The 21,143-nt window shown below is 47.2% G+C and overlaps 1 protein-coding gene across 1 annotated transcript in view; it reads left to right on the top strand.

Annotated features, from left to right (window-relative positions):
* Positions 1 to 15,956, top strand: part of PNPLA2 (patatin like phospholipase domain containing 2) — a 29,646-nt gene extending 13,690 nt beyond the window's left edge. Inside the window, exons 2-9 of the mRNA XM_066320979.1 lie at positions 2,292 to 2,524; positions 2,712 to 2,777; positions 6,734 to 6,943; positions 7,836 to 7,896; positions 8,626 to 8,793; positions 9,222 to 9,354; positions 9,751 to 9,873; positions 10,703 to 15,956. Coding sequence (XP_066177076.1) covers positions 2,292 to 2,524; positions 2,712 to 2,777; positions 6,734 to 6,943; positions 7,836 to 7,896; positions 8,626 to 8,793; positions 9,222 to 9,354; positions 9,751 to 9,873; positions 10,703 to 10,967 — 1,259 coding nt within the window. The 3' untranslated portion in view covers positions 10,968 to 15,956. The remainder of the gene's footprint in view (positions 1 to 2,291; positions 2,525 to 2,711; positions 2,778 to 6,733; positions 6,944 to 7,835; positions 7,897 to 8,625; positions 8,794 to 9,221; positions 9,355 to 9,750; positions 9,874 to 10,702) is intronic.
* Positions 15,957 to 21,143: the final 5,187 nt, after the last annotated feature.

The raw sequence follows: 21,143 nt of genomic DNA, 5'->3' as shown, positions 1-21,143 counted from the left end.
AGCTGGTGGTACTGCAGGTCACTATGTGCCCATGCCTTCCCACAGTGCAATTCCACATCCAGCTTTGGTGCAAGTGATTCAGCAGGTCCAGCAAAATCACAGATGGCTTTAAACAGAAGTGCCTCAAAGCTTATATGGGTGTGCGTGTATGCACACGTGTAGAAAAGGAACCCAAACCAAAAAACACCCAGAAAGTATTCAAAGAATGAACTTGCTAAGTAGCAATAATCTCATTTTGCTCTCTTGGTTATGAAACACTTATAGGGCAGGCAGGTGCAACTGGGGGCTCCCCTCAAATGCTGTTTCCTGGCATAGTCAGAACTTTACTCTCCTGTTTTTCTTAAAAAAACTCCAACCTCTTCTAGCTCACATTTTTGTTCAGTCAGTCATAAGCTCCATTTAGTTGCAGTTGTTTTCAGTGTTGCTGTCAAGTCTTCCTGTGCACTGAGATGCCAAACCTGAAAGCATCGTTCTCTGAGCGCCATCACTGGAATAACCCGCAATCTTCCCAGCACAGCTTTTGCCTACAGGGGTCTCCCCTCAGCTGCACACACAGTACCCACCCTCCCACTGGAGGTTTCAACCAAGCCAACAATTCCCTGCAAGGCACTCAGTGCAGAGGATTTTCCTTTATAGGGTTGTGTGACCAAGGTGCTGGGCTGGGATTCCTTCAGTTTTTCGCTTGGTTGCAGTTTCTTTGTGTGTCTTTCCTCCTCTTGACAGACATGAAGGTGTCTTAGGGAGTGCTTTCAGTGCTAATGTCTCAGTGATTATAAAGTGTATTTCTGTGGGGCTGACTTCTTTCATGTTGGAAGGATGTTGAACCATGTGGATACTATCTGGAACAGGCTGGGCTCAATGGCTTACTGCTAATTGAGTAAGTAAGATCAGAATTAGACTGCTAAACATTGCTTTAGGACAGAAGACTGGGATTACAGGGCTAAAAATTGCTTCAGAGGGGGAACTTTGGCTTTTCTGCTAAGTTGCTACCTCACAGTGCCTAAAATCCTGACCTCAGAGTCTCTGGTCATGTTCAAGGGTCCAGTTCTCTGCATGCTTGAGCTACTGGTTGGTGGGTTTCCTAAGCCCAGAATCACGTTCCCAGGCTGCATTGATGGAAAACATGTTGCTGGCACACGTGTATTGCAAAAGATTGGGATGTGTCAACACAGCATTGAGGGTTGTTGCTCTTATCTCCACTGTATTTATTAACCTGGGTCTAACTTGACTTCTTTCATTCTGCTGCCTTGTTTTTGCAATTGAAAAATTGACTGGGAGAGCGAAATGAGGTGACTTCCAGTTGGCTTGAACTGGTAGTCTTTCATCCTTTTCCAGGAAATTACTTTCAGTTTGATTGGAGAGGAGTCTTCATTTGTAAAATCATGTTTCTTTTCTCCTGGTTTCTCTAATTCTTCCCGTCACATTCTTCTCACATGTATCTTCTTGACACTTTTTTTCCTTACTGGAGAGCTCTGATGCACTTGCCAGATGGAGCTCCTGGTGACTGAGATAATGGGCTTAGCAGACACGTTCCCTTTTGTGCAGCTGGGACATCCCCTCTTCTCAAACCCAGCTGGGTCACTGTGTGAAAGGGTAAAGCAAGAATTCCTTCACAAGTCCTGCTTGCCATCAGGGCCTAGTTTAGTGCTGTGGAATTGGATATGGAAGGAATAGGACACCAGAGCCTCTGCAGGAGTAACTAAGTCTCTGATTCCCTAATAGAGCATTAGTTCCTCTTGATCACTTGATATGTGGCTGACATTGACAGCAGAGCTGGGATCACTTAGCTGGAAAGCACCAGCTTTCCTGTTCTGGCACTTTTGCTTACTGGCTGATGATTGTTTTTCCTATCAGGAAAAAGATGCTTACTAGAGAAGTTTTAGTGGAATATGTTTTGAAGTGGATTTATCCATAAGCTCAAAGCGGTATAAGGATCACCCTTGTTTTCTCTCTTGGTCTTTTTTCACTAGCCCTGCACTGGCCAGTGCAACAGGATCTAAAAAAAAATGTGAGGCCTTAGTCAGATGCACATGATCTTCCTTGACTTCAGAAAACATAAGTAAGAGGAGGGTAGCTCTTTGTGATGGGGGTGTGGGAGGGCCAAGACAGCAAACTTCCATGACTTCTGTAACACCCCCTGTAAACAACCTCTTGGTCTGAGCTGTGCATTAGCCAGTGGGGAGAAACCTCTGGGGAAAGCTGGGGATGAGGCTTTTCTGTGCTTACGTTTGTAAAGGAGAAGAGTGGGTTTGGTAGCATTTCACGGTGCATTTGTCTTTGTCTTGTTGCAGGTGAGGCTGGTGCCAGCATTATTCGGGTGTCCAAAGAAGCCCGGAAGAGGTTCCTGGGCCCACTCCACCCCTCTTTCAACATGGTGAAGACCATTCGCATGCTCCTGTCCAAGACTTTGCCAGACAATAGCCATGAGGTTGCAGCAGGACGTTTAGGTATTTCCCTGACACGGGTCTCTGATGGAGAAAATGTGATACTGTCAGACTTCAATTCCAAGGAGGAACTGATCCAGGTGAATGGACTCTTACTGTAGAGGGCTGGGCAGAAACTGCATGCAGTTTTTTTTTGTATTTGTCTCCAAATGTCCTTAGTACTGGAGTGTAATTGTCAGGACATTGCCAGCATGGTGTTCTGAGAACAGTAATAGTTTCAGTAGGCTTTGATTTGATTCTTAGATTCTGGATCTCTTTCTCCTTCAGGCCTGTATCTGCAGCACCTTTATCCCTGTCTACTGTGGGCTGATACCTCCAACCTTGCGTGGAGTGGTAAGTAAGATTCTGAGATGGTCCTTCTTTAAATTGCATGCTAATGAGTAGGGTTTGACAATGTTATTACATGCCTGCTGGCAGCATTTATCTGAAGAGACACAAGAAATTCCCAAATGAACAACTTCCAGCAGTGGTCAGGCTTTCTTTCCTCTTCTGTTTGCAGTTGACTATAAATGTCCTGAAGAGCAGTGGATTTAACATAGAGTAATACACAGCAGTCTGGGGAAGGGCTGTCTGGCTTAGCGGAGTGTTCTCAGGGCTGCATGGTACAACACTTTCCACATTGAGGCTCCAGCTGTCTGCATGTGGAAAGAAAGAAGTTGGGCCTAGGATAAAAGTCATGAGTGTAGTCCATCTCCCATGTGTCTGACACCTTCTGCATGGCTTTAACTAGTGGTGTGGATACTGGCCCTCTTTTCATGGAGTTCTTCCCGTCCTTTCTATGAGGATAATGTTATGCTGCACACCTGAGCTCTCTTGAAATTGTGTCCAAGGCTGTCCAAGAGCAATTTATCCCTCTGTGTTTGCATGTTAGAAATGAAAACAAGTGAAAGCTATGCAGAGCTGCAGCATTTCTGGATATTGCAGTCATGCTTTAAGAGCCTTCTGGTTGAGCTTGGCCTCCCTTGTGCTGCACAGGTTAATGAACATATTAAAAGGCAGGAGTTTCACAAACTATTACAGTCAAAATTGAAACAGAGAACTGCTCTAAAATATGTGCCCTCATTTACCATAAGTTACCTGACCAAAGTGCCTCTGTCTGTCAGAGCACAGCATCAAATCTGTTCTGATTGCTACCTGTGTCCTAAAAGCGAGGTCAGTTTTGCTCCTGCATAATACACAGCTTGGCTGGTTTTGTCTTGTGCAAGCATGTTGGTCAGGGAAATGACCTGAAGCAGATGTCCAGTGTTATCCAGCCCTTCAGAGAAGTGACAGAATCAGAAATGGTTTGGTATTTGCTCAGCAACTGCAGGCAGGGCTTTTTCCTTTCAGCTGCTGGGACCATAGCAGTGGCTCTTGCCTTACATCTCTTTGAGGCTAATTGAGGTCAAGCGTGCATCAGGCAAAAATCTCACAATTCCAAAACTATACAAAATCAGGGTTTCTGGAATGTGCAGCTGCCCTGGCACACTGAGGGATGACTTCTCATGGGAAAAGGTGGGGAAGAAATAAGAGATGAAGAAATTTAATTCCTACCTCTTCCCCAGAAAAGCATGGCTCTGAAGGGGGATTGCTGATGAGGTGAGAGGTTAAATTGGGTTGGGTATGACCTTGGGAAATGGTTTTGAAACAGGAATGCATGGTTCCTACCATGCCTGTGGTGACTGTATTTGCCACGGGATAAACTGACAAGCCTGGCACAAGGATTAGTTTTCAGGGCAGTGTTAGTGTGTGCAAGATGCAAAATCTGTATTTTGCCTTCCTCCTAAATTTATTTCCAGTGTTCACTTCTGTGGGATCTGGTAGCCTTATGGAGTGGATGATGGAGATGGGCAGGGGAGTTAAAAAAACCCAACAACTTAAATATTGAGAAATGGAAAAGTCAGTAACTGAGCTGTCAACACACACTATACTAATGAATTGTCTGCAGCATGTGGGTGAGATGAAGCTTTGTGACCCTGATTGTTGAACCACGTGTGAGGGCCCCCCCTGTGCATGGAAGGACTTGATAAGGGAATGGAAGTGGGCACCCCAGTCTATGAGCCATCCCCTAAAGCTGCTGCTGCTGGTGCCTGCAGGCAGCTGGTGGCTCCAGCCTGTGGCTTTGGGCTGTTGTGGGCTTTGCAGGAGGCTGGAGAGTGGTTACACTCCAGTTACTGGAGGATCAGGTGAATCCAAAGAAGTGGCAGCTGAACTTTACTGAGGAATTGCTAATCAGCATTGCTTGGAAGCAGTGGACCAGAGCGTGGGGTGTGCTCGTGTACTCCTGGATTTCTATGGAGTCAGAAGGCTTTGCCTGTCAGCTCTGCTGTAGTGAGCCGTTTTTCTAATGACATCTGTGCAGTCATGCTGCCACCCTCAGGGAAACGTGTCTTTTGCATCCTTAGTGCAAAGCTAGTGTTGTCCAGTGCTAAAGCTTACCTCCTTTTTCTTTAAAAAAAGTACATGCTGCCTGCTTTGCACTGTTCCCGTCCCACTCAGCGTGTTGCAATCTCATCCTTGCAAGGGGAGTCAGGCAGATGTCTCCAGCTCTAGTTGTGCTTTGTCTGGCTCTCAGTGGAGCAGCTTTGGGAAGAGGATGACAATGACAGTTTTCTGTGGTTGCTTTAAACTTAGGGAATCCTGATGCCCAGTTTAGAAGGGGAGGAGGGTTCAGTTGGTTGTTGGCAGCTCTGTTATCAGAAAACATCTTGTGAGCAAGCTGTGTTACTGTTTCTGAGAGGATGTACTTACCCTTGTGTTTAATCTATCCTATCCTTCCCCTTCCTTCACTGTCCGAATTCAGGTGGTGTAGGAGTCTCTTACTGCTTGTCTTGACACAGTGTCTGGTGAGCAAGGGCTGCCACGAGGATAAAATATCCTGTGCTCTGAGTTTGGGCTGCTGTAGCCTACAGATGTAATAACAAGCCATCTCCCATGAAGCTGTAGGCTGTATGCAAAAGTAGCCCTGAAGTTTAGTTTGCCTTCCAAGAAGGCAAACTGCTTTGCAGTCCACCCTGACTCTGTTGCCTCAATGGCAGCTGGCTTGCTATAGCTGAATTTAATTGCTTTCAGCTCATGAGCCTGTGAACTCTTCCCAAAGCTCAGAGAAGCTGCTTGAGGTTTCTGTCTTGTGTTCCATCCGGAGCAAGAGAGAACAAAGTGCATAGCAACCTCCAGGCAACACATCAGGTGTTTTCCTAGGTATTGTGCAGCAAAGAGCAGTGTTGGTGGTCAGTCTGCCTGTGAGACAAGAGGCTGCAGGATGGAGCACCTCCTCTTTCAATCATCATTTCTGTTCTCTGCCTGGGTTTAGCCTCTACTGGTTCAGCTTCTCACTCAGCAGAGAGCTGGAAGATCTTCACAGCTGCTGGTTGTGGGGCTGCATAGCCCCTATATCATGACTTGTGTTTGAGTAGGAAGGAAATGGATCCAGGTAACAAACTGTAGGATCAACTCTGATGCAAAATCAGCAGAATTCCTGTAACTGAGGTTCACAAGAGCTGGAATTGTTGCTCTGCAAAGACCCCCAGCTTCTTTCTTTTTCAGCTTGACCGACACCCTTTTCCTTTTATCTTTTGCATGTTGCTTACTCTGCCAAAACCTGTGATAGGGATTGCCTTGCTCAGTTTCTTGTGCAATTGTAGTATCCAATGAATGTTTTGAGAACATACTACTGGGGTTGCCCTTCCTGCAAGGCTAACACAAATGTGTTTATGGTACAGAAGTACAGAACATTCTCTGATAAGAAGATGCCTGTTAAGAGAAAAACCCAGTCCCTTGTGCTCTGTTATCACATCCCAGCAAGCTGATTCCCAGTGTGTATGTATGTGTTGGGATTGTTGCTTGACAAGCCTGCTAGCAACAAATCAGCTGGTTTTACTCATAGGTAACAAACCTGCTGCCAGTAGGGACTTGTGTCTGAGTGTATTCATTCTAAACATAAGTGAAAAATGGCACAATGTCACAGTGTGACAGCTTAGATCAGTGCTAATTTTGCACTGCAGGCGGATGCTGGTGTGTATTATTATTTAATTGGACAGCAGTCAGACTGCATAGGAGATGTAAGTCAGCAGTCACACCAGTGAATGTGCCTTTGTTATTGAACACTTGTGAGCAGCACACACACATAGGAAAGGAAGTTGTTATAAACAACAGAGCTTGCTATCACTGGTTTTTACTACTCCAGTGCTGGTGGATGTATTCCATTCTCTTCCCAAGTTTTTGGCACAAACAGGAAAAGGGACACAGATTAAAAAAGCTGCTTTGATCAGTTGTGAGAATGAAGATTTCTGCATTTGTCTTGATTTCAGAGATATGTTGATGGAGGGATTTCTGACAACTTGCCCCAATATGAGCTGAAGAACACAATCACAGTGTCTCCTTTCTCGGGAGAGAGCGATATCTGCCCACGGGACAGTTCCACAAACATGCATGAGCTGAGAGTCACCAACACAAGCATCCAGTTCAACCTTCGCAACCTCTACCGCCTCTCAAAGGCCCTGTTCCCTCCAGAGCCACAGGTGAGTTTCCTGGCCACACCAGAACTTGGGCACCACAGACCTTGGGCACTGGCTATACTGTGTGCACTTTAGCAGAAGATTCCAGACACTGTTAGTTTTGTATCTTGTGCTTTGTCTTTAATCTTCACATCATCAGCCCAGTGACTCACTAAAGCTTTAGCACATGCACAAGGGTTTGTCTTCTTTTTCTACTTGAGTATCTGAAATTCAGGTGGTAGCAGTTGCTTTCAAAGTATTCACATGTTGCTCTCTCTAGAGTAGTCTTTGCCTGGAAATCAGGCTCCATGTAAACAGATATGTATTTGCCATCAGAATAAATGTGCACTTGAGTGTTTTAAGGTAAGGGTGGAGCTGCCAGTATGAAGCCTTTCTACGATATCAGTGTAGCAAGTGGCACTGCAAACTTCATATACTTCTGTGAAGATGCAAGTGCTCTGACCTTTGGACATAATAAGCAGGCATTCGTGTGCTGAATTATTTGGGCAAGTTTTTTCCCACACCCACTCTAGTCCTTAGCTGGCTTTATTTGCAAACACAGTGTCCCTTCCTGGCGTCTGCAAGGAAGTATTCTGGGCTGCTTGTCAGAGTGACTGCCTGAAGGCTGCCCATAGCAGCATCAGCTGTAGATGAGCAATGAGGTAGCTGCAACTCTATGCCCACACTTAAGTAGAATTCTAGGTGTCCCTTCCCATCTAAATAGTCCTTATGATTCCCATAGCAAATGTATTGATGCTGTACCTCCCATTCCTGCTCAAAGCCTGAGCAAGGCTGGCAAGAATGAGATTTGTTCTTGGGATAGCTCAGGAGTCAGGAGAATTCCTCTGAAGCCAGCTTTGTGGTAGGTGTTTGCTCAGCCAGTTTCCACATGAAACTTTCCTTCCTCTGCCCACAGGTGCTGCGGGATATGTGCAAGCAGGGCTATCGAGATGCACTGCACTTCCTGAAGAAGAATGGTAAGGCACTGGCTTTTTGTAGGGTGCACTGACTTGCCTGTTCTGTGCCATGCTTGGTGCCTTGGCTTTGAGAGTAGTTGATGGTGCATATGAGAGGAGGAAGGGAAGAACTGAACTGTGCCTCAGATACTAGTGTATGGAATTCTCCTTAATAAGTCTGCTTCAGCACGTCAGGAAGGAGGGGTGGAGTGGTCACCTTTGCAGTTACCAACACAGTTGCTGGGTAGCAGTGCCATTTGGACCTCGTGCAGACAGACACGCTGCTGCTCTCCGTGTGCAGCTGGGTCTGCGTGGTGCCGCCCTCAGAGCGCCGTGCCGGACACTTGGGCGCTGCTCTCCTTCCTCCAGCTGCTGCAGCGCTGGGTGTGCGCTTGCTGCCACCTCGTGTCCGCGGACAGTGGTGCGGACCGGGATAAGGGGTTGCACTGCAGGAGGGAAATCTTGCCTGCGAGATAGGTGACTGGCAGATTATAGCAACAAAACTCTGCAACACAGCACCCTGCAGAACTTAAAGGGGAGATGTGAGAACCTCTGATGGCGAAGGAGAGAATGAACTTAAACCAGCAAAGTTTGTATCTCCTTGTGGTAAGCGTTACCACAGATGTAAGCTGAAGAGGCTGGGCATGACCTCAGCCTGAGGGGAGTTAGGGTGAAGCAAGGACAAACACCCTAAAGGCCAGGCAGGGCAGCTGGTTTGTGTCATCCTTACAGTATAACTTCTGTTCTCAGGTCTCCTTCATCGTCCAAGTCCTGCCCGTCCTCTCCTTGCCATAGAAGCACCTCCAGGAGAGAAGAAAGAGGAAGAAACAGAAGCTGAGGACCAACTAGAGGACAACACTGCCCTTGCTGTTGTTGAAGAGCACATCTTTGAACACTTGCCTCCCAGACTGAACCAAGGTATGATTCAAAGGGGTAGAGATCACAGGTAATCTTCCTGTGCTGCCTGGTCTGCCTCAGAAGACAGTGTGGTTATATTGTGTATAGCTGGGGTTGGTTATGCTCAGGGATTGAAATGACACCTGCTGAGGGTTAGATGGGTTGGGAGTCTCAGATAAAGTCATGGCTTATACTGTGGAGGCTGGATTGGGAGAGGCTGATTCATTTGACAGTGTTCTGCGTGGTAAGGAGAGGACGGGGTCTTGGTGCTCACTCCTTTAGAGTCTGATAATGGTGAAAGCTGCTGGTTTTAGCTCAGGGAAATAGTAAACTGAGCAAGATTTCCTAAGAAGTAGGAGGTAGCTGCCTCAGGCTGAGTAACTTCTGAGGTATGACAAGAAAAGAGAGTCCCACTGGGGATATTCAGCCATGTTTTCTTCTGCCCTCAGCTCTCCTGGAGGCATGTGCTGAAAGAAGAAGTTTCTTGACTGGCCTCAGCAACATGCTGCCTGTGCGTGTGGCCACAGCCATGATGGTCCCCTACATGCTGCCTCTGGAGTCTGCAGTTTCCTTCACTGTCAGGTAAACCTTGCCCTGGTCCCTCAGTGGTGCTCTTCCCAGTGCAGACAAGGATTTGATAAAGCTGTTGTGTTTGAATGGACAGGGTGGGATTCTCTCTAATTCTGTGCTGCTGGTGTTCTTGGGGAAGGAGCTCCTGACAATTACCAGACATGAATTAAAAAACCAAGCAAACCCCCACAAAACCAGAAAAACCAAGAACCCAAAACTTTTCCTGTCTTCCTATGTCACATAATTACAGCCACTACTTCCAACTTAAAGGAAAATTGCTATGTGCTAGAACTTGCCCCAGAAAATGGTGATAAATTTTTCAGCCTTAGGAGAGACTTGGAAACTGGTGTTTTTTCATCATATTCCATTGTGTGGCCCAGCTAATGGTTATCTCCTGTCTTTTTACAGGTTGCTGGAATGGCTCCCAGATATCCCTGAGGATATAAGATGGATGAGGGAGCAGATGACAGGAATCTGCAACTACCTTGTGAAGAAAGCCAAGAAGAAACTGGGCAGCCATCTTTCTGCCAGGTATGACTGCTTTTATTCACAGCACTGTTCTGGAGGAGCCCTTAATTTCCCCTTACATCTTTGAATTCTAGAGACTCTATTCTACTGGAGCAGAGCAAATAAGGCACAAATTGACCAGAAGGATTTACCAGTTATGCTGAAAAGCAAATCTGGTCCATGGTTCCTTGGGTTCCTTAACCGTTGGATAGACTCAGCACATGGTCCCCTTCCTTTGTCCCATTATAGGGCAGATCCTGTAATGAAGCTGTCACTATAGCAGTAGGTTAAAAGATAAAAGTCTGATTAAAACAGTATGCCAGCTTATTTCATGCTCCTTCTAGAAGACAGAGGTGCTTGTATTTGTGGCATTTGCTGGTCCAGGATCCCCTGGAAGTCCTTTCCAAAAAGCACTTGTGTTCACATGACCTCTTCTCAATATCTCAGCCTGGTTTTGGTGGGGAGGGAATGTGGTGGCCAGGTAACACGAGAGTTTCCAAAATGAGACTGAGTGCTTTGGGCCTGCGTGTGTGCCTGTGCTTCTGGACTGAACTCCTGCAGTAGCCCCTGGCTGAGGCTGTGTTGTGTGGATGAGAATAAGAAACTCTCACAGGAGTAGTCAGGGGGTCCCAGCTGTGATTTGATCCTAGTAAAAAGGTGTAATGCTTACCCAGAAGAGTTCATGGTCTGAATAACTGAGAGATGTGAGGGGTAAAAATGGGCACACAGAGACTTCTCACTAAAATCATACAGTCAATTTTGTAAAAAACAGGACTGTGGTACTGGAGCTCTAGTCTGGTGACCTGCTCAAGCCTTCCCGTGTATTGAGTCTTTGGACGTATTTGCCTTTCAGGCTTTACTACCACCTCGAGCTTGGAGGGCCCCAGAAGATGCCAATTGCTCCCCCGCCACCTTGTGGTGAAGCACTGCCCATGTGGATAAGAAGCAACCGCTCAGTTTCTGATGTCATGATGAAGTGGGAGGAGTATCAGCGACAGCTCATGCTGGGCTTGCTCTGCATCAACGTGGACATGCAAGCCTCCCTCTTCCCTCGGGAAGGGTTTCAGTTAAAGCTTCCACCTCTAGACTGTGCAAAAGAGTGCCTGCCACTCTTCTGAGCCTGCTGCTGTGAGGGGATGAGGGTGGGTGGGAAGGGGAATGGACATAGGGTGGGACCAGTCTCATCCCTCAGCAGCAGGCTGCCCCTTGCTCCTGAAAAATGCTGCAAAGGGGATTTCCCAGGGACGGAGACTGGTGGAATTGACTGTAGCCATTTGTTGCCCACTGGGCCAAGCAAGGGACCTTTGTGTTCACAGACACACACAGGCTGATTCCTTGCTCTAGACTTGTGGTGAGGCCTGGCCATTGCCTGTGGCTGGGCTGATGCTGACCCAGCTGGGCTCTCCCAAGTAGTGCACTTTGAATTGCCACTGGCTTTTTACCGCCAAATAACCGGGATGTAGATGACGCTCTCAAGTTCAAACAGCTTTTATCTCCCTTGGTTTTTCAGAGCATATGTCTTGATTCCTCTCCTTAAATCATCTGACAACCCATAGCTCTCTGTGCTACTGAAAGATGAAGTAGCCTCTTGCCAAACCAATTTTTCTCATGGCTTTCAAATCTCCTCTGGACGTTCTTCTCTGCTGAAACCATGTCCTTTCATCTCTCCCTTAATTGCATCCACACTGGAAGCCAGAGCTGGTCCTGCAGCAGACTACACTGGAACTGCAGAAGTGTAGAAAAGTTATGTATTTTCCCTGATTTATGTTTTCCTGGTCTCCCCCTTTTTGATTTGGGTCCTCAAGGAACTGCTGTGACTTGAACTCTGAGTGTTGAGTGGTTGAGCTTATTTAAAGAGTAATTTTGACAGATTTTTTTTTCCCAGGGAAACATGTTGAATTTGAGGTCCTATTCCTGACTCTGTGAATGGAATTGGTGTGGGGTTGCCGTGAAAAAAGCTCAGCCTGGCTATCTCAGGATCAGCTTAGCAGCTGAAGCAGTATAAAGTACTCGTAAGGTGAGAATTGTTTAGGGTATGTTATTTGTGAGAGGCTTGTGGTGGAGTGTCACAGCAAGTGCTGGGGAAATGGCTGCCTCTGATAGGGGTCAGTTGGGCTTTGCTCCTTAAGGGGCTGTACAGCTGAGGCAAATTCCAAGTGGGTGGTACAGAATGGATCTCCTGCCAGACTGAGACTTTGATCTCTCTTTTGCTCAGAAAGTTTTGTTGTTGAGGCTTTGGAGTGAGAAGGATTTAGGCTTGAAGCTACACCGCCATCACAGCTTGCCTGTTTTGTGTTGTGGCTCACAGGTCCTGCTCTGCAGCTTGCAGTAGCAGGAGCACGAGAAGTGAAGTCAAGACTGTTGATACATACACAGCCACTTGGAACTGGCTTCTCTTTGTCTTGCCCCTTAAAAGACCAGAGCTGGTGGATCTGTAGCAGAGCAGGACTCTGCCTTGAGGCACTGCCTTCTCCGTGGTGGTCTGGTCGTGGCTTGTGTGAGATATATGAACTCCCTGTTCTTCACAGGGTGAGACCTGGCTTCCTGTGGGGATTGCATTGATTTAAGCTGAGGTCTTCACACTCTGACAAACCCAGCTCCTGGTATCTTTTTCTGCTGCTTGTTTTGCTACATGAGGCGTCTTCTACCTCTCCTAGCACAAACAATGTGCAATGGCCAAAGCAAAGATATGCTGTCTTTGCTGGGGAGCAGGACAGGGTATCTGAAGCTGCTTATGTAGCCTATACATGGAATAGTGTTTTTTAATAGAGTCTGTTTAGATTTAGAAAGGGAAAATAAACCCAGAAGTTGTGATAGTAAGTGGAGAAAGTAGTAAACCTTCATGATCAGTGTGGGTAACAAGGGTGGGTGCTGTTTCCTATGAGCACAGTTGTGCACTGGGCATGGGTTTGGTGTTTGTGTGGAGACTGATAAGCATCAGGACTTCACTGCAGTGGCTGTGCCAAGCTGGGAGGCAGTGGAGTGCCCAGGAGATGCCAGTGCAAGAATGAACGTGTGACTTAGATTGTCACCCCAACTGCCCTTGCTGGATGTAACCTACCTATGTAACACAAGGGCCTGTGTAGCTTACAAAGCAGGCCTGCACTTATGCAGTCAGATATAGTCTTAAGCTTTGCATAATTAAGTCAGGGAACAGGGAAGTCACTACAGGAAGAGAAAAAAATTGGAGGATTCTGAAATCAGAATGGAACATTCAAATCAATCTTGTGATTATTTAAAGCCTAGAGGAAAAAAATGTTAGATGCTAGTGGAAGTGAACCAGCAACAAGCTACTGTCACTTAGTGGGAGCAGGATGAATTTGATGAAAGTTGGAACTGAGAAAAGGTGTTCATTTTGTGGTTTGGTATGGGATTTCTTTTCTTCCACTGTTTTGGACTACCTTCTTGGGGGAAATGGCACACACATAGCATTTAGCAATCTAAGTAGTTATCTCTTGTCCCTAGTGCACACAGAGGAATTGGCAAGAACATAAAGATATTTAGAGGCAAAAAAATGAAGGCATTTTATCCAGAAGCAAAACATCTGAGAGGGGCAAAACTGCATAAGGAAAATCTTGTGTTTAGAAGCTGCTGCCCTTTTGACTCTGCCTTTTTTGAGTTAATATATGGGTGGAGAAAAACGATGCAAGTATTTTTTTTTATCCCTTCTTCCTGGACTGGTGAAACCACTGAGTGATTATGTAAACCACTAAACTATGAAACAAAATACTCTTGGCAACAGAGTGTGCTAAGAAGTTGCAGCTTGGCACCCTTATCCCTTGCCTTTTGCATCAGAACTCACTGGTCTGGTGCCGACTGGGCTGATGCCACTGTCTTCCAGGGCTCTGATCCAGAAGGCTTGGGGATTCTGGTTCATGCATTTCAAGATACCAACAGCTGTGCCTGGTAAAAGGCCTGAGTTCTCATCTCATCTGTAGTTTAATTTATTTTATTAACTTCTCAACAAGAAGCTTGTGTACACTTTAAGGTATAACCACAAATCAAAGCCTGGCTTTAAAAATAAAGGTCTAACTCTTCACAAGGAAATTCCTGTTTTTCTTATGGTAATTTGTACGGTGTGAACAGATACTGGGAAAGTACCACTCTCTATTAACCCTTTCTTTGCCTTTTTTATTCCTGAAGCGATACAATGGCTATTTTGTGATAGCATATTGGCTTATAGATTTGAGCTCTGATGAAGGAAATGCAAATCTGTCAAAAATACCTCGAACTACCCTCATTTTCCTTTTGAAAAGTTTCACCCATTTGCTTGAAATTCTTGCTTATTCATCACATATTGCAAAGGATGAAGGAATTAGGGAAGATCACCTTTCCCACTGATGTAGAAAAGGGCTGTGTCAGCTTGATGAGTGGCTTTTTGTTATGCAGTGCTGCCTTGTCTAGATGAAACCTCACTCTTTTTGAAATCTCTGGAAACCTTGTGATAGGCTCTGGATTGGATATGGAGGGGTTTATTGTGATAGTGCTCACTGGAAGCGTTCAGCCCCTTGTTCTGTGTGTACCCCATGGCGTGCACAGTTATCTTCTGGGCAGCCATTGCAGATTAACCCTCACTTGCTGAGTCCATAGGAGCAAGGCCATCTGTAGCAGACAGTTCCTTCTCCCAGCAGAGCCTGTCCACTCTCCTGTGTATGGTGAGTGAGAGATCAGGTTCCTGGACAAAAATTCATCTTGCATCCATGTCCAATGGTCCTTATAGCATTCACTGGATTCCTGTAGGAGTCCCAACCCTTGCCATTTCCACCATTTCACACAAAGGATCTGCTCATTTAGGAATCCACTTTTTTTTTCTCCTTCCTGTGTTACTACTTGCTGCTTTTAACAAGGCTAATGGTAACCTTGTTGTGCATCTAACCAGCCCCTAACCTGTACAACACTGTTGTAGAGTTGTTTTGTGTACAACAGTCTGTGCCTATGGCATGCTCTGTAACCACAATTAGTGTGTAGTATAATTGGTTGGTTTGCTGTCTGCCCTACTGCTAATATAGTTGCAAGCTGATTTTCAAGGGATAGGAGAAAATAGAGACCACTATGTATATGATCTAGGATTTGTTTTCTCATGGGTTCTTGGAAGGCTGTGTACCTGCAACAGTCAGACCAGAGAATAAAAGAGAATCTGCTGTCTGCCAGCACTAGGGTGTCCCTAAGTACTTTTATATTCCCCAGTGGTTTTACTAATTTATAAAAATTACCTAGTAATTCAGTACTTCCTTGGAGAAAAAAGCTCTCACTTTTGCCAAAGCAGTTGTGGGAGAAATACCTGAAACTCTCTGGGTTTATTCCTTAGAGTGGGTCCATTTCTACTAAACATATGTTGGCTGTGGTGGGTGGCAGGGCCACCAAGTCAGAGGGCCTTGCCAACAGTTTTCCCAAGCTTTGTTTCTATCTTCTCCTTAAAACAGTGAGAGAATGGACCACCTCACCTGGCTGCCATGTCAGCCAACTTGTTTGTGCCAAGCACACGCTGTGCCTTTACAGTGGGCTCCTGTTGCTCTGGTGTCTGCCTTCCTGAGTGCAGCACCAGTCACTCCCCTCTCCTCTCCCTCCTTCCCTTTGCATGCTGGTGGGACATTGCTTCTTTTCCAACCTGCAGGCAGCTCCACTAAGCCAGCCCCTAACTGCATCCATCTCACTCTGTGGATCCACATCAGCCCTCCTGCACAGGGAGGATGAAACTCTAGTTCCAAACAGAAGACTTGGAAGTGTGACTTTGAAATAAATATCTCTCACTTCTGGGTTTTTCTCTTGTTCTTGAAAACAGCATCTAAAGCTCTTTGAGCTTCATGTGTCCTGGAACTCCACTGCTGCCACTGAGTTTGAGAAGACCTTTAAGCACACAACACATGTGGAGGTCCTGTGGAAATTACTGGTGTCAGGGCAGCAACTAAACCAGCAATAGCATACACAAGTTATGTATTTATGTGGCAATGTCACTAAGTAGTGTTCACAGTCACTTTAAAAGTTCAGTATTAAATTGTTGATGCTTTTTTTCCCCTGCTGTTTCTATTTTCTAATGTTTTGCTGAAGAAAATGTAACTATTTATTTTGGCAGAAATATATCTTCTAATAAAAACTTTGTCAATATATTTACCTGGCTGTGGTAGGCTGCTTCTTTTGCTGTTTAAAGGTTTATTAAATATTTTTGGAAGTGCTGCAGGATGTGGGTTTGTTTTGCTAGGCCCAAGCCCATTCAAGTTCCTCTCAGGGTCAACATTTGTCAGTACACCATAAAGGGGGCATTTTGGTCCAGTTCTGATTTACTCAAGCCTAAGTGCTATTAGCCTCTCTTTATTGGAGCTCTCTGGCAGACCTGGGTTTCCAGGAGGAATTAAGCACCCTCTTGTGGGAATAGCAGGTGTTTGGCACCTGTGAAAGGGTTAGTAAAAAATTATTCACAAATTTGAAGCTTCTCCATTACCCAGACCGCCTCTTGGGGAAACTGACCCTTCTTTCTCCAGAGTCAGTTTCCTTGCTGGTGAAATAGACGGTGCTGGCTGTTGTGTGCCTGCCAGTTGTGACAGATACCGTGCTGTGCCCCGGTTACTCTCCAGCTGGAGCGCAGGGAAATCACCGCCCCTTGGGTTGTGGGCATGCCGGGGCTTTGCCTGGTGCCGGCGCAGGGATCCGGGCACGGCCGCCCTGGAGCCGCGGGCGGGCCGCGCAGCTGGAGCAGGACAGGAGCCGCTCCAGGCTCGGGCTGCCCTTTGTCCAGGCTTTTGACAGCCAGAAACTTTAGGAAGAGACTTTGTTATGTGCCGTCACGTGACGGGGACAAGTGCTGCAATTAGCATTTTAGGATGCAGCTGGTAAAGCAAACAGCTTTCTTAACCTCCAATGACCGCAAAACAACAAACCCCCCGGGCCGGTGCCGCTCATCAGCGGCACGGATCCCTCTTCCATACAGGCGCCCGGGGGAGTGTCCGTGAGCGGCCCCGGGGCTGCCGGCGCTCGGGGCGGGGGCGGCGCGGCTCATCCCGCGGGGCCCGGCTCCCGCCGCTGCCCGCCCGCGGCCCCGCTCATTTCCGGCGGGCCGCCCCGGCGCCAGCGGCGGCTCCGCTCCCGTCAGGGCGGCCGCAGGTGCCGCTCGCTGCCGCCGGGACAGGTAAGCGCCGTGCGGGGGGCCGGGGCGGCGGTGCCCCGGGGCAGCTGCCGGCTCTGCCCGCGGCCGAGGTGCTGAGGAGCGGCTGCCTCAGCGAACGGCCCACCGGCGCCTTCCCCTGGGCGGCCTCTCCCGCTGCCTCCTGCGGCCGTGGGGAGAGCGCGGCGGGGAGCCCTGCGTGCTCCGGCCCTCGCCCGGCCGCGGCCACACACCTGCCCCGGCCCTGCTGGCGGGGCTCCGGTGACGGCCGGCTGCGGACTGTCCGCCTTCCCGTGCAGTGCCGCCTTCTCCCGCACACAGCGCTCCCGGGGCGGAGCGCCGCGGAATGGGGAGCGCTCTGCTGGTGGGCTCCGATGGGGAGCTGCTGCCTCTTTTGCCTTCCCTCCTCTGTCGCTGGGAAGTCTGCGGGCTCCTTTGGTATGAGGTCACGGAACTTTGGTCTTCCTTGCTGAACGTGATGGAGACCTTGGTGTTTTCCTTTTTTCCAACATATTTTGCTCAGGATATTCTTTCTTGCCGCGGTTCAGGTGTAGATGACACTGCACCGTATAAAGATGCTGCAGGTCCCTACAGCAGCTGTGTTGGTGCTGCTTCTCCTTCTCTGGAAGGAAAAAAAAAATCAGAGCTTTTGCCCTCCTAAAACTGCGGCGTCTTTCCCTTTAATATCTGGTACTCGTGGGATGCACTTGGGTGAAGTTGTGTGTTGAACCTAAGTCCTTCCTGTAGGACTTCCTGAAAACGGCTGAGGGGAAAAGAGGTCAGCTGCAGACACAGGGAGATGGCTGTGCTCAGGAACATCCTGGGGAGGCACGATAATCCAAACACAGCTTGCCTGTTTAGTCTTGACCTGATGAGTTCTTGCTTATTCTGATGGTTGCTCTGCATTAGAGGGCTCAGAAAACCTTAATTTCTAGCTTTGCCTTATGCAGGCTCAAGGGCAGTTGTATCTTATTTTTCATGCTCTAGAGCTACATTTATTTCTGAGGATCATCTAACTAGCTGTATGTAGATGAATATATATATACATACACATCTCCCGAGGGCTATGGAAATTGCTTTTCTTGACCAAATAGACAATCAGTTTGGTCTGTTCTTTCACTGGCCGGTTCAGGTGGTCGAGAGGATGTACTGAAAACCTGCAGTGAGCTGGGGTGGAAAAATCCTCTCTTTGCCAGGACACCCTGTTCCACAGAGAGTGATGTGAGGCCTGAGATATAAAATTTTAGAATCCTTCATAAGATAGTATAGAATGTCTTTGAAGCTACCTTGCAGGGCAAAAAATACTCTCATTACCTGGAGCATCGCTATTTTCTTGGCTTCTTGTGAGAAGTATGAACTATCCAATTGGAAAGTCCGCTTGGTTGTTTTTTTACCATCAGATAGGAAAATTTCTCCCCCACACCCCAATGTGATGCACCTGATGATCGAAAGCCTCCTGTCTACTGACCTGAAGAAGGTGCTGCAGAGGAGGGCTCCACTGGGGCTGTCCTCAGCAGCACACAGACAGTGCCGGGGAGCTGCTGTTCCTCGTGACTTTGCAGCCTCAGAAAATGAACGAACGGGATGGGGACAATTGACAGCAGCAGAAATCACATGGGCTCAGCTCCATGCACAATGCTCTTCATGGTCAGAGAGCTTTGGGGAAATTGATCCCTGCGTACAGAAAACTAGATTTGGTTTCCATAATGCAGCTACTCGCTGCCTAAATCTTTTTGATTTCATAAGGCTCCTCTGGGGACTGACTCCTCCCTTCTCTCCTCCCCTGCTTGCTGGAGCTCGTCTTGGATCTAAGGACAGTGACGAGAAACTTCAGCTGTAGCAAATGTGTCATCTCCCACTGAGCGGAGCAGTGTCTCCCTCCTTCCTGCCAGATGCCTTGGCTCCGTGTCCGTGTAAAGTCGGAGAGGGAAATACTTGGTTTACTCTTTACGTCTGAATCTCTCATGATTCACTTGTTGTCCTACCAGAACAGCAGAATTGCAACAATTAGTAAGAGTTTCTGTCCTTTGTCACTGTGTGTCCTTGGAGGTACCCCAGCCAGCAGCTTGCCAGGGAGGTGCTGTGGGTGTTCTGATTGACCCTCCTAATATTTTCCTAGCAATGTTCTCTTTTCCTCATCCTGCACCCAGAGCCTTTAATGTCTTGGCTGATGCTGAGAAGAATTTCCTTCTCCATGGCTCTAACGCACATTTTGCTAAGCAAACCTGACCTCTGCAGCTGTGCAAGGAGCACTGGGGTGGATCTACTTAATATTCCCATGGGCTTCTGCTGTGGTGAGGAGCACCATGTGCTCCCTTCCAGCCATATGATCAAAAGGATTGCCAACCCTAAGCTTTTAAATACCACCAGCCACACATTAAAAAACTAAACCACAAAATTGCCTTTTTTTTTTTTTTAATCATGTTCTTAATTTGCTTTTTCCTGCTAATTTCTGATTGTCCTGGAGATTTCTGCATGCCTGTATAAGCTTCCAGGAATGCTTGAATCTCAGTATTTCACCTCACTGCAGGACCTAGGTGCCTCAAGCAGAATAACAAAATACTGTGAGCTTTGGGAGAAAACAACCCCCAAAGCAGTGGTGTGTTGTGGTACTGTGGACTTTCAAATGAAGGCTGGAGCCATGCTGGGCTCTCCTGTGCTTAGTTCAGGTTGGACTGGCATGGCTGGGAAGCCCTGTGGACTTTCTAACCAAATGCTTTTCTCTTAACCTCATGTGACAGAGCACTAAAGCAGCAACAAATACTGTCTTGTGCTCTCAGAGACTGTGGCTTTAATCTAATCATAGGTTTGTTTTGGAGGAAATTAGATAAGGTGCAACGCTTTGGAAGGGTACAGTGTTCTTATCTGCTTGGTATAACTGGAGGAAAATCTGTCAAGTAAAAAGAGTGAGAGCAAGGAGGCTTGTAACATCCCTGCTTTCTGTCCAGTGAAGTGTGTGATTGCAGTTAATTCAGCAGAGATGTCATCTGAAGGAGGAGCTCTTGCCTCTGCTTCTGTACCTTCAACCTCTGCTGATAGGAGACTTTGTCTCACTGTTCTGCACCAGTTACTGCCCCATCTGTGTGGAAGGGACTGCCTGGTTCAGAAGGGTGCCTGAGGATTACACATACCTGAAAGCCCTGCAGGAAGGGCTTGTGTTGTTCTGGGGATGGCAGCAGAGCTCTGAAAATGTGCCTGGCAGCTGTGAACCTCCTGGGATTTGTGAGGGGGTCCAGCACCGTGTGGGCTTGGGGCTGGATTGAGTTTGTTGTTGGTGAGATCCTGGTGGATGTAAAGGTGTCCCTGCTCACAGCAGGTGATGTATCACGGGCTGAGGCAACCTGTGTTTCTGGAGAGATGAGACTAGGAATAAGGGGAAAGCTCTGAAGACGTACCCTGCAGCTTTTTGAAACAATTACCCTTTAGCACATGTTCTGGATCAAAGTAAAGCAGTGCAGTGAAGGCTTGAAAAAAGCCTAATTATTGTAGCTGTGCAATAAAGGTAACATACCTACCTGTTTATTGCTTCCTACTTCAAGCTCTTCCAATGAATAACAGGCAGGATATCTGCAGACCTTTGAAGGAGTAGCTGTATGGTGTTTAAAATTGCAGAATGTCTAAATACGTCATTTAGGCTGTGGAAAGCAAACCTTTTGGGAAAATTTCAGCTACATTTGGATACAGCTAGGTGAGTCAAGCCTCTGGAAAAGGAGACAACAAGCTTGCAGGCTAGCTGTAAACCCTTGCCTGAGCATGATGGGAGCTGGGCAGAGGTTTGAGTGCAGGGAGGCAGATCTAACACATCCTACAGGAACTTGGTGGCCCTCACTGTTGCAGTAGCTGAATTCCTCTCCATTTTTGTCAGCATAACATCTGTGAATAAGGGTAATGCTTTCATCTGCCTTGTTTTCTCTTCTTCCGTCTGGAAAATGAGGAGGAGGAAACTGAGCTGGGAACTGAAGTGGTAGGTGACCTATAGCACGACAGATGTCAAAGTCTTATCTCCAGACATGACTTATGCCTCCCTGTAAAATACTGCTGTGTCTCCTGGCAAGGAATAGTGGGGCTGTATTGTGCCTAAGGAAGGTGAGCTCTGTGCCTGTGCCTGTACCTGAGCTGAAGGTGGGATGAGAAGAGTATGTATTGCTGAGCCTTATTTTCCCCACAGCCCTCGTTTGTGGACTAAGTGCCCATT

This window comes from Sylvia atricapilla, chromosome 6, assembly GCF_009819655.1.
Source record: "Sylvia atricapilla isolate bSylAtr1 chromosome 6, bSylAtr1.pri, whole genome shotgun sequence".
NCBI classification, from domain to species: Eukaryota; Metazoa; Chordata; class Aves; order Passeriformes; family Sylviidae; genus Sylvia; species Sylvia atricapilla.
Note: the sequence above shows the minus strand (reverse complement) of the source record. Positions and strands in the feature narration are given on the sequence as shown.